The sequence below is a fragment of the Anser brachyrhynchus genome, assembly GCF_964034855.1.
Source record: "Anser brachyrhynchus genome assembly, chromosome: 2".
Taxonomy (NCBI): domain Eukaryota; kingdom Metazoa; phylum Chordata; class Aves; order Anseriformes; family Anatidae; genus Anser; species Anser brachyrhynchus.
The window spans coordinates 61207662-61235256 of record NC_137695.1 but is presented as its reverse complement, the minus strand read 5'-3'; the positions used below and the strand labels follow the sequence as shown (position 1 = coordinate 61235256).

Sequence of the window (27595 nt, the reverse complement as noted above, 5' to 3'; positions counted from 1 at the left end):
AACACTTGACTTCTGCTAGCACCCTTGTTATTAAAAAGGATTTATTACTGTGACGTCTAAATCTTGTGGCTGTCAAAGGCAGGTTGAGGGCACACCTGACATGCAAGGCCCTTGAGGTTTCAAAAACCGAGGTGGATTTTTTTTTTTAATTCCACAATTTATGACTGAAAATAGTCCTAAATCCCCACTCTCGGGGGAACATGCTCCCTCGGGGTTAGCCCCGACACCTCCCTCGCTCCAAAGGGATGGAGGGGAAAGGGTCACATTTAGCGTCCCCCTTTCCCCGCTGCTGCCCAGCCCCCTCGGCATGGCAGGAGAGCCCGGCCTCCCCTCCCCGCCTCCCTCAGGAAGGAGGCTGTAAGACCGCGCCCGCACTCAAGATGGCTGCAGGCTTCCTATGTGTGGGACGGGCTCTGAAGCCGGGCAGCAGCAGGTTAAGATGGCGGCTCTCTACCGGCGGCCTCCGCGGGGCCTGCCCTCGGCCAACATGGCTGCCGCTCCCTATTGCTTCCATCGGCAGTGAAGCCAGCTCGCCCTCAGTTAAAATGGCGGCGCCCTGGTGAGGGAGCTGTGGTGAGGGGTCAGGGCGCGGGGCTGGCAGGGCGGCGGGGCTGGGTGAGCAGCCGGGGACCGGTGAGCAGCCGGGGACGGCGAGGGGAGACCGAAAGCTTCTTGCAGCGCGGCCACCCCGGCCCGGGCCGAGTGGGGTGGGCCGCGGCCCTTGCGAAGAAGGCGGCGAGGAAGGGTGCAGCGGCTGGGTGGCGGGCCGGGGGTTAGTGTCCGCATCGAGAGCGGTCTGCAGTGGTGGGCTGGTGCCGTGCCGGGGCAACGCCTTGCGAGTCTTGGCGTGGAGAGGGCTTGGGAGCTCGCCATGCGCCTGCCGCAGGGGAAGTCTGAGGGTTTTCAAGAGTCAGGTGTATAGCTCCGTCTGTTCAACTCATTTCTGATACACTCAACAGTTTCTTCCCGTTTCCACACACAGAGAAATGCTTAATTGCTGTACTTTGTTGTTCCTTCTCTGCCCTGAGTCCAGGGGCTATTTGTGATACCGAAATTTAAGAATTCACCCTGGAGCTAACAGGCTGTCACTTAATAGAGATGGCTTAAGTAAATATGAATCTGGTAGCAAGTGTTCTACCATGCCAGAATATTTGAAGATAAAAGTGGTGTATAATGATCCCAAAAGCGAGATTTCTTGTCAGTTCCCTGTACTGATTTTAACAAGTAATTGCAAGAAACAGCATTCTATGGGTTGTAAGAATTTCTACCAATGTAGTTAATTAGTTATGAATGGCCTCTTAAGTTTTTCTCAGTGCAAAAAATGAAATAATCTCATAATTCTTGAATAAAAATATTATTATGAGTAAAGAATTAGCAAGTTCTGTTGTAAAGAGAAGAAGACAGAATTGGATTATGTTAAGCATTTGGCATAACAAGGAAACTGAAAATCAAAGGTGAAAGTCCTTGTAAGTTATCAAGGTCAGAATACGGCAGGCAATTAGATATGTGTAAAACTTAAAGCACTTTGTGGAAGCTGTATGGGATTATTTGTTGGCTGCTATCAGAATCAAGTTATAAATTGCTAGTACCTGAACAGCAGGCAGAAACAACATTTAGAAATGTTAATTTGATATGTGTGTTACTGCCTGAAGAAGAAGGAAAGAAATTACTGTCTTAAATTGTCCTTGTAAATCAAGTAAGTTGCTTTACCAGTGATAATTTGTCTGTCTTCTTTTGACAGATGTGCCCCAATGGTAAATGATATTCACTTTCCATGTGGAAACAAGTGTACAGGTTGAATAATCAGCTCCTGAAATGGCTTATCTTCAGATCTCACTTTTTTTTGCTTATACTTCCAAAATGATGCGTAGCCAGAGGGACTTCTGAGAGTTTCTCAGTGTTTGCTTTACCACACAGAGGTTAGAGTCGTCGCTGCTGCAATGTCCTGGGTACAAGTTGCAGTCAACCAATCCAATGAAGATATATTTGATGAAGATGCAGATGAGATGTGTGTAGTACAGAAAGAATGGAACAGCACCATGAAAAAAAGATTGAAGGTATTTCTATAACCATGACGTTTATAGTTGTCTTAAGCATTTTAGATTTACTGATACATACCTTGCTGTATATGTGGCTGACTTAAACGGAAAACTAAGAATGGCTGCATAAAAGTTATTGTGGCACAGTTTCTTCTGAATGTCAAGATGATTGAGCAGGGAGTTACTATTCTAGTATCCTGTCAGAACAAACTAGCATTTTACATAAAAGACATTGCATCCCTCTGCACAACCATGCACATTTCTGAAAGGCAGCACTAAACTGATGTGCACTATTTGTTTCATACTTGTAGGTATGCCACTAGTAAATGTGGGACAATGTAGTTAAACAATGCTAACAAAGAATGCAAGGTGTTTGTTTTTAAGTAGAGTTCTTAAGTACAGTAGAGAGATTTAAGACATGATTCCTTGTGGAACCACTGTTGCTCGTTGCAGTCTGTGTGGTTCTTTGGCTTATTTTTTCTCTTAGTGAAAAATATATTTTATGGAAGGAGAGAATAAAACAAGTACACAAACCTAGGTTTCTTTGACAGATGTGTTATTATTCACAGTGGGACCAGTAGGGTTCATCTGTGTGTGGGTGAATAACATTTGGCTGAAGAATATGAATAGAACCTATTGTGTGTGCCATTGGTAAGGGGCGTTTACAAGACAACTCTTTCTCCAAGGAAAAGTTTCCTAAATTAGAGGCCCTTATAAGACTGGTTTTCTTTTGTTCTTACACAAATTCCTCTGGAAATTTTCTGAGTAGGTACTACAAAAATCATAAAACTTCTTGAGGTCAGAGCTGTATGTTGGACAAAATAAAGCAATATTCCTATTCCTGGCTGTTTTCTTAGCAAGTCCACCATGATTCTCTCATGATCAAATAGAAGTTTGCGGTCTTACAAGTTGAAAAGAGTTAATAGTTATTCTAGATTGTGTACTAACATGATTAGAGGATAAATAAATTTGCATCATATAGCTGTTTCTTGCAGAAAGCAGTCACAATATTGTGTATATTTGTATATGACTCACCCGTCACCATCTTTTTTCCTGTGTAAATCTTGAATTGTTTGAAGGCTCCATAATTAGTTTTGTAACAGATAAGTAGATTTTGGGTAGGTGAGTACCTCTGCTAATGGGGAAGTTTTGCAGCCTATGTATTTTTAGATGTCTAGAAATCTGTGTGAACTCTCCAATGAGTTTTTCATAAGGGTCATCACAAAAGCAAGAGTGCTTTCTTGCAGATTTGTCTTATTTTTGGTGTTTCCAAAAAATGTTCTCTGTTTTCTGACCTAGCTGGGATCCTTTGGGAAAAGGACTGGATCTTAACAGATCGGTAAATGATAATGCACTGTGTGTTTAGGTTTGGCAGTGGGGGTATATCTGGGAGGGATGTTCAAGTCACAAAGCTGTAATTTAAGAGACTGACTGAGTACTTGTTTAAGCTTTTCTGTTCCTATGAAATATTCATAGGTCCAGTTCTGCACAGTCTGAAAAACCTGTTTCACCACTTCTATTATAGGAGGGCTTTAGGGATGGTGTTGAGGCTGGGAAAGAACTTGCGCTCCAAGAAGGCTTCAATCAAGGTTACAGAGAAGGTGCTGAGCTGATGGTTACATGTGGCCAGTTCAGAGGAACCCTGAAGTAAGTTATGAACCTTTTAGGATTGTTTGCATGTGAAAGGAAAAGTTGTGCTTTCTTTGTTTTGATTTAATTTTAAAATTGCATTGTAAGTCTGTCCAAAGTGAGCAACCAGAGAAGTCTCAGCTCAGGTCTTAAATACAGGCAATTAACTACAAGGGTATAGAAAAATCCTCCTTCAGTTGCTTTTTGAAAACTGAGTTTACATCTTAAAGCTTAATATTCAGTTCAACTGTGTGAATTTCCCAGAAAATGCAAATGAAACATACATAAGCTTTTATATAGCAATGTGCTATATAAATATATAGTATTCAATATAACATGTATAACATTCAATATAGTATTGATATAATATTAATTCACACTATATAATACAGTATTCAATAACTGGAGATCTATGTGACTATTTGTAATGACTTTTTTTTTCTTCACTTTTCAGTGCTCTCTCATCCTGGTGTCACCTTAATGGACATAATTCTGCTTTAAGTAAGATAAATAATCTTCTAGATGTGGTTGGAAAGCATGAAGAAGATCTACTTAAGTATCTGAATTCTATCCAACAACAGCCACATGTTGGAGACATTTTAAATGCTGTTCAGGACATGGACCTGAGTCATGCAGCTCCAGCTGAGACAAAGTACAATGAAGTTAACACCAAAAAACATGAACACGTTGGCAGCTCTGCTGAAAACTATTGTAGAAATATTGGTGAGGATGGCTCCTTGCAGTCTGAGTGCAACAAGGCAAAACTCTGTACAGATCCTGAAAGGTCAAACCTTGCTTGGGTTAAAAAGCAAACTGTTTCTCTAATAGAGCAGCTGGGTTTACCGCTGGACATACTCCATCATGTCCACCAACTGGAACTTTAGCTTTTCTGTTTCATGGTATTTAAAATTATCTCAGCTGGATTGGATTCCCAATTTGAGGATCACTTCCCTTTAGGGAAGTCTGATTCCAATACTTCCTAGCTGAGGTTATTTTTGTAAATCTTACCTTGCTTCAGCTCGTGGCCAAAAAACCTTGGTTTTCTTCCTAAATATAACTTTCACAGAAGGGGAGATAATTTTAAAAGCTCCCCAAAGATTTACTAAACATGTCTCTATTCTGTGACAGAATCTGTCATTTCACCCTCACTTTCTCTATTGGTATCCTTTCAGAAATGGAGCAGGTCCCTTAAAAACCTCCTCAAATGTACAAAAAAAAGAAAAAAGCCCAGTGCTATGGAAAAGTTATTATTGCAGAATAAGCTGCTGTTGATGACATTCTAACTGCAAAATAGAACAGGATCTGCTGATTTCCAAAGTACTGTAACTCTTCTGATTACTATATTTAAAAAAAAAAAAAAGACTTTTTCACCTTTTGTCAAATTCTTACTCTTGCCTTTTGTAACCACTATGGAATGCTCTTTCACAGTTAAAATGATTTTTTTCCTCTTCATACAGTTCTATTTATTTCAGTTCTGGTGGAAGCACACCCCTCTTCTTAAACGCTGAACTACTGACAATACCATTGTTTTGCTGTTCTAACAGCATACTATCTGCTATTACCCTGTTAAAACCCATCTATACATTCCTAGTTTAATGAATTTTCTTGTGTTATTTTGGTATTTATTTTGCAAGTCCTTCAACTCTCTTCCCTTCGTTCCCACAGTTTTCCCCAAACTCTTAAAGGAAGACAGGCTTATTCACCTTCTCTTAGAAGCATGGTCAGCCACAGATACATCTGACAACTTTGTATTTCTGTGCCAACCTTCCATATTAGACTTCTTTTCCTGTTGCTTGCCTAAACTATAGCTGCAAATTCCTCTGGTTAGGAAGTCTTGTCTTTGTGAATACCTGTCTCTGTTTCAGAGTAATTAAACTGATTTACATTAAGTCAGAAGTTCAGTTGTTTTATGTTGCTTTTAACTTTCTTCAGTGTCTGAGACAAACGTAAGTTTTGAACAACTGACTTAACAGTCTTGTATTTTTTTAGTTATAGTTTTGTGATTATTTATTTTTACTTTGAAGCTATGAAAAGGCAAAGCACAAATTACGTGATTTTTTTTTCAGAGAATGAGTTTATAACTTTCTTATTAAAGACTATTGTCCTGCCCTGGAGTTAGGCTGTAAGTTTGGTTGCTATTCCATACCACTTCTGCATTAGGAGAAAATGGAACTGTGCACTTAAGAGTCTTACATTGAACTTGTTACTGAAATAGTGGAATTGAATAAGGCTGTTTGCATGTATTACATATGTACAGAATTGTATGTATTTTTCTCCATTTATTTAACATAATGCTGACATTGATAAACATTTTCTACAGGGCATATGTTATGTTATAGCCTGCATCATATAAATCAAACTGAAATTTCTTCTATACAACAGAAAGATATGATGCAATCAAAAATAAAGGTTACTAGAGAAGTGTTAAACATTCCAAATTTGGAAGTTTAAAAGTGTAAATTCAAAACTATTACTTCTCTGTAGTTAGTACTGTATAAACAGGAAACTCCATTCAGAAATTATTCAGTAGACAATGAGTTTGCCAACTACTTCTGCAAAAGCAATCTATGCCTGAGAAAGTATTTCTTTCTTGTTTGATTATTAAACAATAGGTTATGTGTTTCACATATCTTTCATAACAGCTTCTGTACTAGCTGTGGAAGTACTTTCCTCCACTCTGCATGAAGTTTCCATGCTGACTGGGGGGTTACTTTTTTCTGTGTTATCACCCAAAGTTTCCGATTTGGCTGTGGAGAGATTTTCTTTTGGGCTGTCCGGAACACTTTGCTTATCTGTTACTACCAGATCTTGATGACCAGCCATAGAAGGACTTTCTTCAAGACTATTTAAATCAATAATTTGCTCACATGCTGGTTCAGGGTTTTGTTTTGTGTCTACTTGCATGTCTTGTGTTTCACTGTGGGCTTCCACCTTGGCAGCATTCCTGAAAATAGCTCTCATGACAACTGGGACTGACATGCATCTAAAAGAGGAAGTGAAATGTTAGTCACTACTACAGACTTAACCCATTCTTCAAATTAGTACTTCTTTTTTTAAACTGTGGCTGACACCTATATGATACCCTTCATGACAAACAACATCCCTCCCTCCTTGCTTTATGTCTCTATAACCTAATAGGATTATATTGTAACTACAATACTACCTACATATGTTATACTGGAAACTTACTTTGATGCAACAAATTCAAGCACTGAATCTTTCAGTTTACCAGTACAAAGACGTTTTGACAGAAAGAATAAGAACTGTTTGGAAAAAAAGTTAGATGTTTTTAATGAAAAATCTCATAATATTCAAATATACTCATTTTCACTGAGATTTAATTGTAACTTTCATGTTTTGGATGAGATGGGTACAGAGCCTTTCTTCTCTAAACTGGTATCTATGCTAGAGGGTGTTTATTTTGTGTGTTTTTTCTCCCCTATTCTACCAGTAGAAGTATGTGGTTCTAGGAATAGCATCTAGTGTCTTGTGACTCAGGACAAGGCATGTTAACTAAAAGGATTTGAAGTCCAACATGCATTGATTTTGCTATCAAATACTTATGTACTAACCTATGCAAAATGAATTTGTGCTCAGTCCTTTCTCTAGCATATGTTCATATGCTACAGCAGCTGGCCTTTCTTGGAATTTTGGTTTCAGGAAACGTGCCAGAGATGGTGTTGTAGACATACATTTTTAAAGAGAAGCACTAACTGATGTTAGGTAGATGTGGAAAGAGTCCTTTTCACGCTATTCTATTTGTTGTACTACACACAAATTCTACTGGAAAGAAACGTCAATGATGAAAAGCATTTGTTTTTTAAAGAATTACTTATGACACTAAACTCATTCTCATTATTATAACCTTTTACTAAAGTGAATTTGTCTGGTCAGCTGAGTCTATGGCATTGTAAATGCACATGGCATTTCCACTGAATGGACATAACATTCATTCTAACTGCTGCGAAATGAAACTACTTACCGCTTAACAGCTCTGGATATAAAGCCATCACTAGAATTCAGAGTTGGATCTCGAGGATTTAAATGAAGGCTACATTGGACTTCTCTGGAGGTTACAACATCAATTATCACTAAGCAAGAATAGAATGTAAGTATTTCAAAATAAACATTTTTGTAAAAAATGAACACTTTCCTTTGATTCTGATACTTCAAGAAAGGTAAGACTGGCCAGTGGGTAGGGGGCTTGCAGCAATGCTCTTGCACAATGCTCGTTTTTTTCCTAATATGCTAACAATCAGTAATGGAAGTTGATTTTTTTTTTTTTTTAAATTAACTGCAGGCCAAGACAGATACTGGACTTAAGTATTTGTATTTACTTTGTTTTGTTCTAAGTACAGAGCCTTTTTAGTAAGCAATTTATACAGAAGTGCTACTTCATGTTTTTCATGGGGTTGCGCACCATTAAGTGTAGCCCTTAGAATGTATTTGTAACTGAGAAGCATAGTGCAAGAGCCTCCATAAAACCAACCTTGTCAGCCTAATAAAAAGGCCAATAACAATTATATCACACATACCGCAGGCTAAATTCTCCTTCATAGGATGAAGGAAGAAGACAGAAAAGCTGGTGTTCTTGTGTGGTGCCACTTCAAAATAAAGCAGTTCTGAATCATCTAAAAATAAAATTACTAATTAGAGGTGTCCCCCCAATGAGCCTGGGCTCTTTTTGGCTGAATCACATGCCAGAATTTTAAAAATAGTGATACAATAGAATCTAATCATTCATTACTTTAGCAACATAATTTACCCTTCTAGAAGCATCAGGCCTAGGAGAAGATTTTTGCTTGTTTTTATTTTATTTTATTTAAATATTCAACAGAGTATAACACTAGAATTAAGGATTTTTGATCATTTAAAATACTCTGCAAATAAGACAGCTTTGGCAAGGGAGCAGTAAATCTATTAACAACCAGTTTAGAGTTAGTTTCTCTCTCATATTCTGTCATTACTTCCAACCACACAATTTACCTCCATTTCTGTGCTTCTCAGAGACACAGCTGCTAATAAGGCTGTTGTATGCCATTTGATGTCGAAGAATCTCTATTACGTCAGGCACGCACTTTGGATGGGTAAATGGGATTTTACTGACCAAGGCTCCTGCTAAATCTGGTTTTGCTGAGCCTGTGTTTATGAAGTAACAGTGCTTTGGGCAATCTGGAAGAGACTGAAGAACAAATATGGTGATATTTGAAGCACTGGAAACAAGAAAATAACAAGAAAGAATTAAGGCCCAATGTTACCAGGTGATTGCACAATCTGACAGCAAAAAGAATTTGGGAAGGCACACTTCTAGCAAGCCCATCACCTGTCTCTATATTTTGATAGAAGTATAATCTATAGATAGAAGCTAAATGAGATCCATTTCACTCACAAATGCATCCAGATTAGGGAAATATACCTTGAGCTACAAGCCTAGTACTCAGGAATTCAAGTCCAATTCTTCCAACAACTCTTAAGAGCCCTGTAGACTGTAGAAACGTTAACAACTAAGATATTTTCTCACAGGAGAATGCCATAGTAATGCTATTTGATTGTTGTACAAATAGGATAGCAGTTTTGCTCTTCAGGGCATCATCTGTTGGTCCTTCCTGCAGCACTGCTGCTTTCTTTAGAGAAGCATATTTGGCTAGAATATCTCCGGATGATTCAGTTGAAGAGGAGGAGTAGAGGACATAGTAAGAAAAATCTGCCACCTGTTTGTGTTGACAGTGATTTTATGATAAAATTGGAAGTGCAATATTCTGTTATTTACTTCAGGATACCAAATGGGAGCTATCACCTTAAGAACAGGTCAGGGCAGCTAATTAGCCAGGTCTATATTAAGAAAAGCTAGAGAAGAGAATAGAAGAGCTTTTCCCTGTGTGTCTACAGAACAGAAGGATTTTCTCTGTTTCTTTCAAGGTTAGACTTCTATTTAGTAACTTATTTCTAGAAATAAAATCTTAAACTCAGAGAAAAAAATCTCTCATCAAGTATTAGTATTTTACAGAACTGCTGAAGTTACAGAGCTTTTCATGTTTCACTAATAGAAATAAAAACATCTTCCTATCTTACAGGTTATAGAAGAGAACTTTACTACTTTATTTTAGCATGGTGTAAGCTCACTACTACCTTCAGTATCACCACCCCAAAGCACAAAAACTATATAGGCAATAAGCTTAATGATGCTGCTAATAGAAGAGAAAGAGGCGTCCTTCCATTGCTATTAATTGTGTTTACTGTCTATATAGATATATATCTCTTTGAAGCTTGTCTTGTACATGAAAACTCTTAAAAGGGAAGCCATCTACAATTAAACAAACATGGCTGCAAGTAATAATTGACATCACAATTGTATTGCTTTACACTTTTCTTCCTGCTACTTCTACCTAAAGAAATCGATATTCTTGGTGTTATTCAGTCAAGAAGCCTGTTTTTGTTAAAGCAGTGATAGACATGTGGTGTGATAAACATCTTCAAAAGCCTAAGCAAGTACCATCTTAGGATTTGCTTCTCACACTAGCAAGTTTCCTTCTTTTTAAGGATAAAAGTTTTGAACAATATATAGAAGAGTAAATATCCTGAGTTATACATAGATAAATTAGTATGACTTCAGCAGCTATGAATACAGTGTCTCGTTAATGAATATGAGAAGTTCATCTACTTTAAAGAATTTAATATTATTTCCTAAATAATTGAACTATTTCCTAAACAGTATTTAAATGCCACTGGGATTCTGGGAAGGATTCTGCATTGTTTGCTGATAGAAAAATATGTTTCAGGATATTCATTGAAGAAGGGTAGCGTCTTTCAAACAGTCTACTCACCACAAAGAAATGGGATTTATGTGTAAACAAATCTTCACTGCATTTTTCCTTAAGGGTAGACTGAACAATCAGCTCATATAGAGGAGCTAGTTTCAAGCCAGTAATCTGAATTCCTGAAAACACATGACTTTTATTAGCTTTTAGATTATGTCTGGGCATGAAAGCTAGTATTTAAAAACAAAAGTTTTGAAAATGCACAGACATAAGTAAGATGAAAACACTAACCTCCCATCTTATTTCCTCTTTTGCTGATAGTAATCAGCAACTACGAGACATTTTAGAAAGTGCTAACAAGTTTGCCTCAGCTGCTAAAATGTTACATGTGGGTTGATAGAAGACTTCCTAAGCCATCATCCAGTTTTTACTCTTTATTTCCATATGCTAATGTAGTAAGCAAGCAGTGAGCAGTCACAGAAGCACTTAGTCTTAAAAATAATTGTAACATGCCTGTGAGTCTCTGTATCTCTTCAATGCTGGATGAGAACATAGGAATAGGCTGGTGAAACTTCAACAGAAAATAAGCAGACAAATCCATGCTGAGTTCATCAGTCAGTGGCAAAAAAGCAGGGTTGCTGGAGGGAAACAAAAAAAAAAAAGGTTGTTACAGAAATTGATATAACAAGGACTCAGTGCAAGGCCACAATCAGGTCTCTAGTGGTTTACTATGATCCATACTTTTTCTGCTTCGAGAAAAGTTTAACTTTTAAAGTGCAAGTACAGCCCTTGTGTTTTAAAGCAAGCTTAATGTGAAGACTGGCAGAAAGGAAGAGTGAGCCATGGGAAACTGAGGAACAGTGCACAGGAATGTTTGCTCTATAACAGTCTAAGGTGATTTATTTTGGAGAATTACTTCAGATTTTTCCTCCAGGCTCGTACTGAAGCAGCGAGAGATGAGGTGTCAGTATCCGTGATGGGATGACAAACTATATGGTTTAGGTATAATATCCCTCGATACATGCTTCATTTATTCTGAAACTGTGTGGGAGTTGCTTGTTGAATACTAGGAGGTTAAGTAATATTATCCCAATGGTTCCTTCTGGCTTCAAATCTATGAACAAATCCATAACTCTATGTAGCTGACACAGTTAAATATGAACACAATCATTTTTAAGTCCACTTGGGAAAACAGTAAAAGCCACAGGTTATATATACATGGTATAGCTATGGGAGATAATGCTATCAATAAAACAGAGCTTCCTGGGCTTAACAGCGAGTTGTGTATCCATTCTATTAGCAGAGACTAAATGTAAGTTACGCTGGGGTTAGTACCAACAATTTGTAAATCCATTTCCATATTTAGAAGTATCCAGTATCCTCACCCGTCTTCTCCAGGTTGAGAATCTAGTAGTGGAGAAAGAGGAAGTTTGTGGAGCATATCTGTGCCTTCAACAGTTACATCTATTTTTGCTCCACATACCTGGGAACCTGGGGGAGAAAGGCAACTGCATTATTTTCCTCATGGTGCTGTAGATTAACCCTATGTGTATGAAACACTCATTGGTAAGTTTATGTAAAGATCAGGTCCAACCAACTGCTACAATACCTGGGCAGCAAGGAGAAGCTTGCACAGACCACACCTAAATGGCCAAAGTTGCCCAGTGGTGGTCGCAGCAATACCTGGGGTATGTCATGGAACAGATCAACTAACCAGCACTGGTTTTTTTTTTTTTTTTTTTTTTTTTTTTTTTTTGCTGGCTAGGTGGTTATTTTGTTTGATACTGCTCTTACTTCAGTCTGTGTCAACAGGAAAGCAGTTTGCTGATGGACGTTATAACTGTGCTGAAATGCTACAAATAAATCATTCTACTAAGCTAAAATTTGAAATCAAACTTGTTCCACTTCACAAGAAATGACAGCAAAACAAACAAAAACAACATTCTAGTTCTGCAAGGAAACTCTAATATAAAGCATGGTTTTACTAAAATTTCTGACTTATTTCTGAGTTTCATTAATGACCTTTGCTTAATGAAACAGGTAGTGCTGAAAAAGTTGTTACACCATTTAGTTATTTCTGGTTTTCTAGCTTTACCAGGATTGAGCTCTGCTTCCAGAATTTGATATGGAGAAATGTAAAATTCAATGTTCATAGGAGTTCCTGAAGAGTTAAAAAAAAAAAAAAAAAGTTACTACACACATCAGTAGAGGAAATCTGTTGGGTATCTTGATGCAAAGAGAAAAAAAGAAAAATGCAGGATGGGCAGAAGGGGATGCCTTATAACAGTGTATCTCTAACTATAGCATATGTTCAAATCACAGCATTTTACAGCTAAACCCTCAGCATATGAAGTCATCAGACATCTTTCAAAAGATTAGATTGTTTCTCTCTTGCACAATAACCTATTGTTCAGTCTTAAAAAAAAAATATTAGCTGAACTGCTAGCTTTCAGCAGCAAGTCTGAAATACATGGGGAAGCCGTAATACTTGCATAAGGGACCTTCACATCAAGCTGTGCAACGGCATAGTAATAGCATGTATTAGAAGTACCTTTATGAACTATAATACATCAATAATCAAAGCTCACTATTGGTGGGACAGACGAGACAAAAAAAAAGTTATCAGCTGAATGTATTTGACTTTTAGGCAACATCAGGGCTGCCACCACTGCCATCTCATGGTTACTCCCAAAATGTGGTTTCCCACATAACCTCAGAATATCGCTGGCTTTGTTTTTAGGTTTCTGCAACTCGGCATTGCAGTAACTGATGAGCCACCTGGCTGCTTTGTATTTTCTCCTTGTGTATGTCTGTATAGTATCAGAGAATACAAACTCAGTAAATCCATACAGCACACATTTATAATAGAAGATATTTTCTATAGCCAAAGATCAATACAGTGGGTTTTTTTAATTATAATTTTTCTGAAGAAAAAAAAAAAGTCACCTCCAGTTCTCAGCACCAGGTGTCCTACTTTTCCATGAAGTACTTCAGTAACTCTGTTTACATCCTGTGTTCTAGTGCAAAACACATCTTGATTAATGTTTCCTGAGTTGCAGTGCTAGCTAGGTTAATGTAAAGGATAATTTACACCCTTAATCAAAGGGAGATGGTGCTTTCTTGGAAGTAGATCATGTCTCCATTTGTTATGACAGCTTCCAAAACACTATCATTCCACTCACGCATTAATCCTAGAACTTGGGCTTCCAGCTTTAACCCTGCATCTCAGCTATTTCCAGTTGAAATTTGTTGTGCTGTTTACCCGAAGTGAAGGGTTACAGAAATATTGAAAAGGCTGAGCAAAGAGAGGAAATAACCTGGATAAACTAACTCGAATGGAGCCAATCTCTAGCCTCAAATACGATTGTACTGCTGAATACATATAGACATACAATTATATATAGATGTGTATTAAAGCTCAGCATACAACTGATGTTGTAGAAGGGACAAATAATCTATTTAACTCATAATATTTACTGAGATATGCATGATTAGCAAGGACAGTGCATTTGTTCATGGAGTTAGTATGCTTCATAAGGGAGCACTGTACAAAAAACAGGCCAAGAATATGTTTCAAGTTGCAGAAGGCCATGCTTGTTAAGAGTATTTTGTAGGCAACATACCAGAAAAAAATATATCAAGGAAAGCACTACCTTCAACTCTACTTTTCTGAAGAGAACAAAAATCACTGTAGAATTACCAGCAGTTTTAAAAGAAATCTGTGCCCATTTAGCTATAACCCTGCTCCTAGAAAGGAGAAATGAGAAAAGAAAGAATATATGTAAAGTTACCACACCCCCTAGTCCTGATTTAAAACTCGATTAGAAAATGAGATATCCAAAGGGCAGGACCCCTAAAGATATATTTTACTTCTGCCAAAGGGTGATTTAAAATGACTCCTGACTTGATGATGCACCGTGTGCTCCCAGTGGGTGGTCGCATGCATACACATCCAAGCTGGGCGGCCAACCAGTTTCACCACAAACCTCTTAGATAAAGCACAGGAGCTCAGCAGATTATCTTGTTTGGCATGCCTGGAGCTGGCAAACTGCAGAAAGGCTTCCAGATTTCCAGTGGAAGAAAACTCATTAGCCTTCCACATCCTGCTCTATAATTAGATCAGCTGCCTTGTTTTTTTTTAGTGAAGTGAAGGGGTGGGGGTAGAGGAGAAGGGGGGAAGAAACAGTCTTTGAGTTACCTGTCTAGAAGAGACATTGAATAAAGATCCTTTTCAAGGGACTGCAATGCAAGGTATCCCTTAGCCTTCATTTCACTGGGAGAAAGAGAAGTGAAATTATTGTTTTTTTCACTAAACAAAAGCTAGACTATGGATTTTTAAGTTTTTCAAGTAAAAACTAGTTGCAACCTGTTTCCTCGAATTTGATACAGATTTGACAGGTTTTCTAGAATCTTTCCAACGGCATCATAGTTCTTCATCCTACCAATAAAAAACAATTACTACCATGCTACTTAATGAGGTGAATAATACGTCTTTTATATCTAACTTGTTAGAAAAAGCATTATTTCAAACAGAGTGACATAGGCCCCCTCCTTATCAGATCTGGCATGTAGCAGTACTGCTTTTAAGTTTTCTTAGAAGATACCAGGAAATGTGAATCCTTGGCTCTGATGCAAAAAGCAATGTAATTATAGCTGACACTGGTTTAATATGCATTACTGAAAGCAATAAATGTGCACAATACACAAATTTGACAGCTTGATATGTAGCTCATCAGCTGCAAGCACTGTCCCTGATGTTCCAATAAAGCTAGTCATCTAGTTACACTTCCCTAATAGTATGCACTCATACATTGTTCTTTTCATCAAAATATCAATGGCTGTATTAATACTGCTCTTCACGGCACCCTGTGAGAGAGGAAGATCTTAAATACAATTGACAGACAAATCAAGGGAAAAAAAGAGGACAACCCCCCCCCCCCCAAAAAAAAAAAAAAAAAGAGAGATGCATAGGTTTGTTAAGGAGTAGTTCAAACTGCTCAAATACCAGAATTCCTGCAGGTTCTGCCTAGCTGGTTAGATACTGCTGTGACAGCACGGGCTTACCCCCCACGTGTTTACTCATCCGCTTAAATAGATTCTACGTGCCCTGTTGAGCTCCCCGGTGCTGCAGTCACACAAAGCGCTGTTCTCAAGTCATAGCTCTGCTTTCAGTACAGGTATGGCTGCAGTGCAGGTCAGCAGACAGACAAAATAAACCTGCCTGGACTTTCACATTGGGACAAATTCCGTCCACACATAAACCTAAACAAGTCACTCTGCTTCGCCCATGACTCTTTCCAACTGGAAGAGGGGGGAAGCAGGGGAAAGGGAAGGAGGCAGGCATGTAGGTACAGGCACATGCACAGTGCCAGCTTGTGCACTAGGCATAGTTCCTCAGGAGTTTGTAGTTACTTTGAGACTCCCATGAAAAATTACACATACAACAAACTGCCTTAGGACCAACTGAAATATTACACCAGGAGGTGTAGAAGTGATACTTGTACTACATGCCATACCCTAATTAAAACAAGAAGGCAGGTAAGTGGTACCCATAGTACCAACAGTAACTATCTACCACCACTCAGAGAAAAACTGCTGGTAGTTAACACTTATCAGAGTCTAAAACCTACAAAAACGCAAGTTAAACCTCTAAGACTTAGCTGTTTATACATATAAATCTAATATAACTTCATTTAAGAGGAAAGACAGGACTGGAAAAGATGATTATGCATTACAGGCCCACATAAAAGAGCTGAAATATGCAAGATCAATGATTATTCTTTCCTCTTTTTATCTTCTCTTTCAATTGTTGGAGTTGAACAAGACATTTAAATAATAATTCAGTTTCTTAAATATGCTCATTATAGTAAACCTGGGACCTTGATAAGACTGGCTGGGGAACTTCTAATTGGACTCATATGGTGGAGGTCTGATTTGGAACTGCAACTGTTCAGACAGAGCAAAAAGTGGTAATAATAAAATCAACACATGTGGGAAGAAAAACAGGTCATGTATTATCACCTTGCTTTCATTGCTGTGACAGAAGCCTGGAGAATGGGTAGTTAAGACATTTGCATAGGGCCAACACAAAGGATATTTCATATTTGATGGAAGGAGAAGGGGAAAAGTACTATATAGTTTGAATTTGTAAATCTGCCAGTTCTGAGCTGCCATTATTAGTCTGTTTCCAAAACTATGGGTCCAAGTAGTTGTGTAATTCTTGCAGTCAACAGAAATAATAGTATTTGAAGTCTGTGTTTGACTGGCAGCTAGAGTCAATATACTGGGAACTACTCTTTGCCCACTGCTGCTCATAGAAGCAAATGGAATTTAGCTGTCTTCAATGAAATGACCTAAGAAATAAGTGATGTCTGGAGTACCTTTTCAAAATTGTATTTTATCCTTGAAGTTGCAAATTGGAAGCAGGTAATGATGATAACAATAACCACCAACCTTCCAGTGTGGAGCACGGAAGCCAACTTCCCACATAAAATCCAAAAAAGTGTCAGTTCGTCTGTTGTTTTCTGGACTCCTATTATTGTTTCCCAATTCTTGCATTGTTTTTTTTGTTTGTTTGTGTTATTGCACTTAGACTATTCTGTCTTTGACTTCTCCACAGCACTCAGAGAAACAAGACTCAGGAATTCCTTTGCTTTCAAGCAGAGTTTCTGCACGTGATTTTTTACCTTAGATGCTCCACCAAGTCATCACAAATCTAGGGGAACAGGAGAGAACAGTTTCATGTTTCTTACCATCATGTATGAAACATCTCTTAAGAATACTTCAGTAGTAATGATACTATTAACTATTAATTTTAAAATACTGAGTATCTTTAAACAATAACATTATGATAGTTTAAAAATATTAATAACTACAAGAACAAAGGCTCCAAGGAGAGCATATAATTAGCACAAACAGTTTGTTGATATATTTATTCCAGGGAAGGAAAAAAAAAAAAAAAAAAAAAGCATCTTTGCCAGTTTTTCTTTTATCATCAGTTACTGTGCTAAAATTCTCTGGCTATGTATTTTCATCCTAATAGTATTGTCCAGCACTGATTTATTTTATTATCAATAAAATTCCAAACTTTTACATTAATTTGAAGTTAATTTAGTTCATTTTTTCATTTGCAGGCATCCCAGGAATTTCAAGTTTTTCTGTTTAACCAGCACCAATTGTTTAACTAATTGTTTTAACTTTGATCCAAATGATCATCTGTAACTTCAGACAACTGCTGAAAACGGTATATGAACTGCAGAGTGATATTTTGCCAATATTTTAATTATAACTTTTGCAAGAAAAAAAAAGATCCTCATTAGCAGGAATGAACATACTTGTAAAGATGGAAGAAAGAAAAACAGAAGCTCTGGTAACAGCTCCAAGGCATCCAAAGACACGTCCACTGGGAACATACAATTCACTACATCTTGGTAGGAAAGTATTTTAAGACCCTGTTATTTACTGTATGTTTATACCATCAAGTATGAGAATATAAATATTTATGCAGGGTACAACAAACTTCCTACAAGTTGGGCATGTCAGCTGAGTTTAACTTTTTAAAATACAGTACTTAATATCTGTAGCAAGTTGTAAGTTTAAGTGAGAGATTCAGGTGCCTGAAGAGGCATCTAGTGTCATGCAGAGGCTAGCAGGTGTGACAAGACCAAAAGAAAGCTGAAGACTTTCTTCATGGCAGCTGGAGGCCAAGTGAGAAACTACAAGGAGGTGATAGACAGAGAAAATTAACTTTACCACGGGAGCCTCTCCAAGGTGAGCCAACTTTGCATCTATCACATTTCCATCCTTCTCCAGTTGCACTTCAATATAAAACATGTCTGATGTTATGTAGCAAGTAGTCCCACTGGGGCTAACATGAGAGTTAAGCCTAAGGAGAGAGTTCAAAAAAAAAAAAGTTTGTATATCTAAAAGTTCTGTCACATGAAGAAAGGAAATGAGCATAGTTTACTTGGTCATTGGAAGAGACACCAGGGATGCTTCAAAAATAACTCTTCCTTGGCTCAGCTTCTAAAAACTATCCAACCAGGCAACTTGCTCTGTTCTTTGCATTATGATGTCAGTTTGCTGAAAACTATTTACTTCAGTCTGCTGCTTTGGGACCTAGACATGAATGCCCTCTCTTCACCCAGCAACCTCCTCCACAACAAGCTAATCAAAAGCAGCAGCTATGTCCACTCCAAGTAATACACCCCAGTAAAATACCATGCTACAAAAATACTGTTGACAAGCCATCCAGATAATGTTCCTGAATGGACTTGGAGGCATGCTTGCTCATTTGCATTTATTCATAAACAAACTTACCCTTTTTGTCTGGATAAAGATTCCAATCTGTTCATCACAGAAAACAAAGATTTAGCTGTAAGAAGGGAAATATTATTTAATTAGGTTGCAATTATCAAGAAGGAGAAACATTATTATCCTGCTTTAAAGGGAATGCTTTAGGTAATAAGAAAATAGTATCTCTTGCATGAATTCTTGTTATTAATGACAAGTATGACTAATGAGTGCTGTGCTGGGTAGAACTTCTTCTCAGACTTGGAGAGCAGCTGTAGCCCAAAGGCTTAACCCAAAGATGAGTCACAAGTCTCGTATCATATCCACTTCTGTGTTTGTACATTTGGCCCCATCATGCAGAACATCACCAGTATAAAGGGATGGGCAGTTTTCATAGAATATTAAACAAACACTCTCAGAGATATCTGATAGCTTGTTACCATTTAACGTCCTCTGTATCTTCTCCATGCACAAGAGCAGTGGACTATCTGGATCATTACTGACAGGACATCGAAGTGGCTTATCCTAGCACATTTATGAAAACAAAAGACAGAGAAAGACTCCTAAATCACCAGCCAAAGAGGAGTATCACTGCCTACAGGATAACAGAACGCTCATGCCCAGTCCAATAAAACAGTACGTGTTTCTTTTTGTCAGACACAGAGGTGAGCTATGCTTGAAGATCTCTCTAAAGGGGCAGCACTGAATGGATTTGTGAAGACCCTGTTGTGCAGTAATTACATACTGGAGGCCTTTGGTGCAGAAAGCAGCTTTCTGTTCCATTTGCTTTTAGGCTGAACGCAGGCTATGTCTCCTGATGTGAGCTGTTTTACCATGTTACTGGAGATCAACTAAGAAAATATGTAGGTTTACATTTTAGGAGAAATCTGAATGAAAACAAGAGATCAGTAAGCACCATAGGCATCCTTGGTTAGAGTCAGGGTGTAAGTTCTAGTTGAAGATGATATAAACTTCAGTGTTAAGTAAAATCTCCAAGTTTCTCCTCTAGTTCTTGCCTGAAAACTCCTCATACTTCACAGTTCAATTAACAAAGAACAGTCACTGCTGAAAAGCTTTCAACACTGTCAAAATCAGGGCATCATTTTCAGAGGAACACTTTAGTTAAGCATTAAAAAGAGAAGCATGGAAACAAGTGTGACTTTTTATATTAAGCTCATAGCACTTATGCTAAACTGCCTTTTACAAAGATGACTTTATATATAATTAGCCACTGATTATATATAAAGCCAAAAGAAGGACAGGAAGCATGGACTAACTTAGGTATATCACAGACAAAGAGATTCCAAATGGCATCTTAGGCACATCGGACAGTGTCTGAAAAAACAGTCCTACGGTAAGAAATAGACTTTACTCACTATGCATATGCTAGTGATAATGAATAGAAACAACCTGAAGTATCAGGCAATCAGTACTAACCCCAGGAGAGTTAAAATAATGCAAGAAACAATTACTGAAGTGTTAAAACAATGCAAGAAACTTTTTCATCACTGTTGTAAGAAAAATCAGAAGCCAGCCTTTAATAGGCACTGATTTATTTATTTATTTTTATTGTAATTTTTCTAAGCTAAGCAGTCTTTGAACCAACTTGGCAACTTGCTCTTAGATATCATTCTCTCACCTAACCTGAGATTCTTACCATGCAAAAATGGACAAGTTTCAGAGTTTCAGTCCACGGTTTTTGTTGATATTTTAGATACAACTGTTCCATTAAAGCATTTGTAGAGGTAACTGTCATAGCACCTGAAAAATATTATAGAATCATAAATAATGTTCTAAATAGAATCCCATCTACTTGCATTGGCAACTGGAAAAGTTGGAGGAGGAAAAAATTTAAAACTTGCTAAGATTAATGGTGTTATGCTTCAGAAGAGAAGGCAGGAGAAAATGTTTTAGATGAATTTTGCATATAAATTTCTAATTTTTGTAAGACTTCTGGCAGAAAAAAATAATGGGGGGAGAGTGTATAGGCAAATAATATTAAATACAGAGATGCTGCCAGATCTTCAAGTTGTTCAACAGCTAGGCTTTCTTTATCTATGCATGATCTCATATGCACATTCCTAATAAATAAAGCAAAGTAAAGTTCCTGATGCACAGGCAGGGAGATTTGAGAGTGATCAGCCAGAGGAAATCAAATCCCTGCAACATGCCCCACACCATGCTCTGCCCCTTAGCACCAGAAGAACCATTGCAAGGTTCTTTTTTAACCTAGGGGGCACAAGAGCTACAAACAACTGTCCCCTTTGAAGCAGCCTAGGACAGGAACCCTTACACACACACTGCATACACCAAGAGAGGAGGGTGAGTGAGGCCTAGCAGCACCTCCCTCCTGCTGAGAAAGCAAAAACCACAATCCCTTAGAAAGGTCATCTCAAAGCCAACCGGAGGAAGGGAAAATAGTGGAACCAACTAGCTCTTGCAAGCATCCCCATCAGGGAAACGTTCCCACATGTATTCCCACACTCACTCATGCCTTAATGCCTGCAGGAGAACAGCAACTGTAAGCCACCCTGGACCTCCATCTACACCACAAGAAACCAGGGCTCCTACTTGTAGCACCTGCACCAGAGCACTCACAGGTGCTTTGCAAGGCAGGAAGCTTGCTCCCTCACAAAATGGGTTCTCAGGGATTAGTGTTTGAATGAAAGAAGTTTGATAAGCACAGCAGTATCACCTCTGCTAATGTTTTAGAAGGGGTGAGATGCCCTGTCAGTAATGCTCTTCAACATCTTGGTCCTCAGGAGAAGACAGAATGTCTGTCCCCATCTTTTCAGAACATGCAGCAGTCTCAGGGAAGTATTTAACTAAAATGCAGGCAGAGGTACGATAGCAAAATTCAATCAGCAAAGTAGGGAAGTGCTCCGAAAGGGAGCTTTCAGTCTAGCTCAGGGCTGTGAGGGGAAAAAATGACTATGGTTTTCTATAATGCTTTCCTTTTGTGACCACCTCCTGTGGCTACTTTCCTTGTACACAAGTATCAATGTACAATGGCCAGGTTAAATCCTGGGCCTTTGTACAGGCACTAGCTTGAAACTTGGTCACTGGTGAATGCCAGGTCTATAACAAGAAGAGTATGTCTCCTATGTAAACCCCATGTGGGCAGTGTTTCAAGCTGTTTTACAGCATGCTTTCTGTTTTCAGCTGTGTCACCAGTCATGCTGTAGTGCCTGAGATAGTCACATAAGATGTAAAGGAGATTACAGAGAAAACTACGCATGGACCTGGGAATCCCAGGAGAGTTACAAGGTATGTGCAAGAAAGAAGGTGTTTGTTTACAAACAGAAGGGTGTCAAACATATAACGTGCTGTCAATGCAGCTGAAAGAATTAAATATTTTAGCATTTCAGCTTTTACAAAGGAGTTGAAAGGTGATCAAGTAAATTGATGATGTAATTGCACACTTGGGGTAGATTTCACATCCCTAAAATTAGCCTGGTTTATGCTTTTACATATTCATTTGTTTTTAAACTGACACTGGAAGTGACAGCAGGTATAATCATGAGCACTACCTGTGACGTGGCACGTCCATTTAATATTGTTCTTAGCATCTTTAGAGAGGCATTTTAGTTTAGTTTTGTTTGAAAAATGTATCAAAATGTTTTCTGCTAAGGCAAGATCATGTATTATGGCCCATGTAAAATAAGCCGGTTGCCTCAGTCCCAATCATGTGAATGCGTGTGTGCACATGTGACATACCACAACGTGGTAGTATTTAGTATTTTGGGGGTTATTTTCATAACCTTCTGCCCAGTTCCAGAACTTATTGAAGTCTTTGTGAATGTGACAATGACTCCAGCTGTCCTGTGAACAAACAAGGGGTTGAAGTTTAAGTATTCACAGTCTAGCACAGTTGATAAGCCTAAAATTCACTTCACTTTTTAGGTACTGAATAATTTTTCTATTGTGCTGAGATGTATATATTTAGATAGATGAACTGAAATTGCTTTGTCAGATAAGGGATAGTGCCAGTTTTTCATAACAAGACAAAGATTCCAAGACAAGTAGTAGCCTTCCTACCTATATAAAACTGTAACATTGACTGAGATCATATATGAGAAACATCAGCCCAAGTACTGTCAGAAAGTTCCTCCCATCAAGGTGTCGTTCCAGTATTCAGAACTGTTATATCAAATTTCCACGCTCCAGAGAAGAGTTAAGTGTTAAATAATTTAAAATGTTCTAATTATAGCATCTCACAGCTATTAGATACACTAATCTTTAACTGGGTCAGTTCATATATATATATATTTAAAAAAAGGCAATTGGCTAAGCATTGTTATCAGAGTACAAGATAAGAGGAATTGCCACACAAATCCCACGTGCCTACCTCTTTTAGATTACTCTGTCTGTGTGTTCAGCAAAAATTGTATCTGAAAGAAACTTTAATGTGTACAGTTACAAAATAAGTTTTCCCCGGAGAAATTTTTCTCTTACTCTCAAATAATTAGAGGTAATATGATCCCCTTTGGAAGGGTTAAAACTGGTATGCTTCCTTAGAGACCTCTTAAGAAATTCATTATTATTACTACTTTGTTTATTTTTGTCATTCGCTTTCTGCATCTTGCTAAATTCCTGACTCAGTAATATGCTTGACAGTGCACACCATGGGAACATTGTGATTCATGTGAAAAATAACATTTTCTGTAATTTCATATTTCTTCCATTTCTGTTTATTTTTCCATTTCATTGAATGGTACTTTGTTTTTCTAAAAAAAAAAAAAAAAAAAAAGGCATGATGGATTTTCAAGACATATTCCTGCATAAATTCAAGTTAACTATTTGTTTCACTGACAATACTGTAGTCTTATTATACAACAGGGGAAAACTTTGCATACTGGTGATACTTTTCAATGCCAGCAGTTTAGAAGATATTCTGTGAATTCAGTATTCAGTGCAACTTGCTTTTTGTGTTGTTTTTTTTTGTGTTTGTTTCACTTTGTTGTTGTTCCTTTGTTTTTGTTTGTTTGGGGGAGGGTACTTTTTCTATTAATCTTACATCCAGTGATCACTTTTTTTCTCCTCTGAAGAGTAAAAATCAAAATAAATCAGCAGCAATATCTTCACTGGTCTTTTTCCAGCACTTTCTTGGAATTGCATCTTTCCAGAAGCCCTCAGCTGAACTGTAGATCAGAGAAAACAGCAGTTCCCTAACAGCCTGCAGTAAGTCAAAATACAGAATTGGGTCTGGGACAGTGAGTGAAAATCAGTGGTTCCAGTTAGAACTACAAGATGTATTAAAGTTGTTGTTGCTGTGATTATCTGAATTGTTGCTGTGATTATCTGAATTGATGATTCGTCAGAAGATCAGAGGTAATGTGTTCTTTCACAAAATGCCATGGGATTTTAGAGTTATCAGCAGTGATACAGCTATAAAATCAGCATGTAACTGGAACGTGAGTAAGAGCTGATGTAAAAGTGATGATGTATTCAAACAATTCTTTTATCTACCCTGGCTGATCTTCCATCTAAGGTTAGCTAAATCCAGTGCTGCTTAGCTTTTATGAACCAACAAGTTCTAACCTAGTTTAATATGGCCTATAGTTTACGGCTTTACAATCCATAAATACTATGACATGTTTTTTCATGTTACCTTAACACTCTACATCATTTCCACAGTTATGGAGTATAAATATTTTGTTCCAGAGAGTAATATCAGAATAGTGGTATCTGCATTTATTTTACTACAGCCATAGAGACTAAGCCAGTTCTACTTCACAACTTACTGAATAGCACTTCTGGCACTGTAGTCCGAGGTATATAACACCAACAAGCTTTCATGGTTTTCTCCTCTTTCACTGAAAGTGATTAAGATCCTCTAATGCCAAAAGCTGTGTAGACAGAGATAAAAAAAATAGGTTCATAGCAAATAGTCATGTATGTAGAAATGCATTGATGCTGACAGTGCATATCTTTTCCTCAGAGCATAGTGGAGATATGTCTAACATTTGATTTCTGATTGATGTTAGCATTATACTCCCCAGGTGTTCATTATCTGAGTCTTTTCCCAAAAGTACTAGGGGCACACGACTTAAATTAACCTCATGACTGGGTGTTGGAGGACTGGCTTCACATGCACACATTTTCCATTACAGGGTTTCATAGGACAGCATAACTGGCATTCATAACCGGACATTCTTTGCTCAACCCACATCTCTCATCTTTCTAAGATTCTTCTGATCATTTTTATAACTAAAAGCAGATGTTGCACCATCATTCGAGTTCTTTGGTGATCAGAGCTGAAATCAGTGGAACTGTTCCAGCTTCCCTTTAAAATAGAGACAAAGTGCATGTAAAGGGTCTATAACACACATACTATGTGAATATCAGTAATAACTATGATATGTTGAAGTTCCACATTAAAAATGTTACTGTTGTAAGGAGAAAAGGGGGAAGAATGAGAGCTAAGAGTTAGCTGAGGAGCTGAAAATAATGGAACTCATTGAGAAAGTAATTGAGGTAGAGAAGAGATGAAATAGAGAAAGACAGGAAAACTGTGCTTAAATGAGCTTTCTACCGGTATGTCTCAAAGCTCAGGAGATCAGATTACTTATCTTGTCCTTCCAGATAAGGAAGCAGAGAGCTGGGGAGTGAAGGTAACTGCTGAAGTTTGACGCAGCAGCAGAACCAGCAACTGAACTGCAGCTTACCTGACTCCACCATAACACATCCCCAACAGAAGTAAGGAGGAAGCATTCAAAGGAGAAAAGAAAGAAATTGGGAAAGAGACTAGCGAAACACAAGAGGAGAAACTGTAAAAACGCACACAAAAAAATGAAAAAGCAAAAGTATGAAAAATGGGAGCAAGAGAAAAGGAAGGGTATGGAAAGCAGAAAACATATAAAAGGGAAAAGATGAGAGAAATATTGATATAGACAACTCTAAGATTGGAAAAATAAATTACAATGGGTTTATGTTATTCTCTTGGCAGAAGTGTGAAATGACTTTAGATCTACTTTGAGCTATTTTGAACCAATATTGGTTTGGATGTGATTGTTAGGCTTAAGTGTTCTGACTGTATATATATTGGGAACTGAGTAATATAAAATGCAGACTGAAAGAGAAGCAGCACTCAGTGGTAAATACTGATTTCAGTAAGATAGTATATGTGGGAGGGACACATTTTTCAGGAAAGGCAATACCATAAAGGACCTCAGTCCCAACACAAGCCACTTAAAAGTGTTACACCAATGCCACGAAAGTGTTACACCAATGCCATGTGGATATATTTTCCATGTAAGCTACATATTTTATATTATCCTATTCTGGTTAAGTGTTTTGATACTGCTTTTCGTATCTTACGATTGGATAACTGACTGGGTAGATGAGAGGAAAGCAGTGGATGTTGTCTACTTTGACTTCAGCAAGGCTTTTGACACTGTCTCACAAAACATCTTCATAGGGAAGCTCAGGAAGTGCGGCCTAGATGAGCGGACAGTGAGGTGGGTTGCGAACTGGCTGGATGGCAGAGCTCAGAGGGTAGCAGTGAAGTCTAGTTGAAGGCCTGTAGCTAGCTGTGTCCCCCGGGGGTCAGTACTGGGTCCAGTCCTGTTCAACTTATTCCTCAGAGATCTGGATGATGGAGCGGAGTGCACCCTCAGCACGTTTGCTGACAACACAAAGCTCGGAGGAGTGGCTGATACCCCAGAGGGCTGCGCTGCCATTCAGAGGGACCTCGACAGGCTGGAGGGTTGGGTCGAGAGGAACCTCATGAAGTTCAGCAATGGCAAGTGCAGGGTCCTGCACCTCAGGAGGAATAACCCCAAGCACCAGTACAAGTTGGGGGCTGACCTGCTGGAGAGCAGCTCTGCAGAGAGAGACCTGGGAGTCCTGGTGATTAACCACGAGTCAGCATTGTGCCTTGGTGGCCAGGAAGACCACCTAGGTGTCCTAGGGGGTATTCAGAAGAGTGTTGCCAACAGGTCAAGGGAGGTGATCCTGCCCCTCTGCTCAGCCCAGGTGAGGCCCCACCTGGAGTACTGTGTCCAGTTCTGAGCTCCCCAGTACAAGAGGGACATGGAGATACTGGGGCGAGTACAGAGGAGGGCTGTGAAGATGATCAGACGACTAGAGCACCTGTCGTACAAGGAAAGGTTGTGAGAGCTGGGCCTGTTTAGCCTGGAAAAGAGAAGACTGAGGGGAGACCTCATCAATGCGTATAAATATCTGAGGGGAGGGTGTCAAGGGGGTTGGAGTCAGTCCCTTTTTGGTGTCTGCAACTGACAAGAGACAATGGGCACAAAGTGAAACACAGGAAATTCTGGCTGAATATGAGAAAACTTTTCTTTAATGTGAGGGTGACAGAGCAATGGCACAGGTTGCACGGAGAGGTTGTGGAGTCTCCTTCTCTGGAAATACTCAAAACCCACTTGGATGCAATCCTGTGCAATGTGCTCTAGGTGACCCTGTTTGAGCAGGGAGCTTGGACCAGATGATCTCCAGACGTCCCTTCCAACCTTAACCATTCCATGATTCTATGATAAACTTTTCCAGTTGGTAAGAAAGTTGTGAGTGCTAAGTGCCATGACTAGCCCAGATGGAGTATGGAGAAAAATGTAATTCGTAAAGCTACCAGAGCTAAGCAAATGCAAATATGTCATTACCCAACTGTTTATTACAGTAATCCCACTATCTTGTTTTTAGGGAGTATGTATCTGTTTGCAAGTGTAGGGGGATGTGTGTGACAGGTTTGGAGGCGATCACTGATGATTGGAAGCTCCTCAATCAGGTGACATTAAGATGTCCTTGCATTGAGCAAGAGTAGTAGGAGCAACTGCCCACACAAACTTCTTGTGTGTATGTGTTCATTTGTAGTGTTCAGAATCTGGACTGGATTGCTTCATTTTGGTAGTAGCTGAT

General features: G+C 38.5%; 2 protein-coding genes and 1 long non-coding RNA gene across 10 annotated transcripts; 2 read left to right on the top strand and 1 right to left on the bottom strand.

Moving 5' to 3' along the window:
- The first annotated feature begins 333 nt into the window (after window positions 1–333).
- Window positions 334–5557, top strand: YAE1 (YAE1 maturation factor of ABCE1). 6 transcript variants are annotated; one of them, XM_080580305.1, is made up of 4 exons: window positions 334–559; window positions 1918–2057; window positions 3565–3686; window positions 4123–5557. In XM_080580305.1, the coding sequence occupies exons 2-4, from the start codon at window positions 1941–1943 to the stop codon at window positions 4550–4552; spliced, it is 669 nt and encodes a 222-aa protein (XP_080436431.1). In that variant the 5' UTR covers window positions 334–559; window positions 1918–1940; the 3' UTR covers window positions 4553–5557. The 6 variants fall into 6 exon arrangements, with proteins under 6 accessions (XP_080436431.1, XP_080436428.1, XP_080436429.1 ...); XM_080580302.1 differs by having other exon boundaries at window positions 341–559; window positions 1742–2057; XM_080580303.1 differs by having other exon boundaries at window positions 341–573; window positions 1742–2057.
- LOC308189805 (mediator of RNA polymerase II transcription subunit 1-like) lies at window positions 5003–21346 on the bottom strand. 3 transcript variants are annotated; one of them, XM_080580298.1, is made up of 17 exons: window positions 21207–21346; window positions 20376–20479; window positions 19159–19243; window positions 18746–18800; window positions 18179–18311; window positions 17113–17141; window positions 14793–14864; window positions 14625–14699; window positions 13373–13443; window positions 12522–12587; window positions 11812–11917; window positions 10940–11064; window positions 10493–10605; window positions 8655–8850; window positions 8204–8299; window positions 7651–7759; window positions 5003–6651 (listed from the first exon to the last, which is right to left on the bottom strand). In XM_080580298.1, the coding sequence occupies exons 1-17, from the start codon at window positions 21208–21210 to the stop codon at window positions 6291–6293; spliced, it is 1800 nt and encodes a 599-aa protein (XP_080436424.1). In that variant the 5' UTR covers window positions 21211–21346; the 3' UTR covers window positions 5003–6290. The 3 variants fall into 3 exon arrangements, with proteins under 3 accessions (XP_080436424.1, XP_080436425.1, XP_080436426.1); XM_080580299.1 differs by having other exon boundaries at window positions 21213–21280; XM_080580300.1 differs by lacking the exon at window positions 8204–8299.
- A 183-nt stretch (window positions 21347–21529) lies between these two features.
- On the top strand, window positions 21530–26672 carry LOC308189809. The gene is made up of 3 exons (XR_013946620.1): window positions 21530–21985; window positions 23818–23899; window positions 25304–26672. It is a non-coding gene; the product is annotated as an uncharacterized lncRNA (long non-coding RNA).
- Window positions 26673–27595: the final 923 nt, after the last annotated feature.

Coding starts and splice junctions, on each gene's coding strand:
- LOC308189805 (XM_080580298.1), bottom strand. Junction 19,244..20,375: donor AACTTGTCCATTTTTGCATG/GTAAGAATCTCA, acceptor TAAATGTGCTAG/GATAAGCCACTTCGATGTCC. Junction 18,312..18,745: donor TCTTTATCCAGACAAAAAGG/GTAAGTTTGTTT, acceptor CTCTCTCCTTAG/GCTTAACTCTCATGTTAGCC.
- YAE1 (XM_080580301.1), top strand. CDS start 872: ATGCGCCTGCCGCAGGGGAAGTCTGAGGGTTTTCAAGAGTCAG. Junction 915..1,917: donor TGAGGGTTTTCAAGAGTCAG/GTGTATAGCTCC, acceptor TTTACCACACAG/AGGTTAGAGTCGTCGCTGCT. Junction 3,687..4,122: donor CAGTTCAGAGGAACCCTGAA/GTAAGTTATGAA, acceptor TTCACTTTTCAG/TGCTCTCTCATCCTGGTGTC.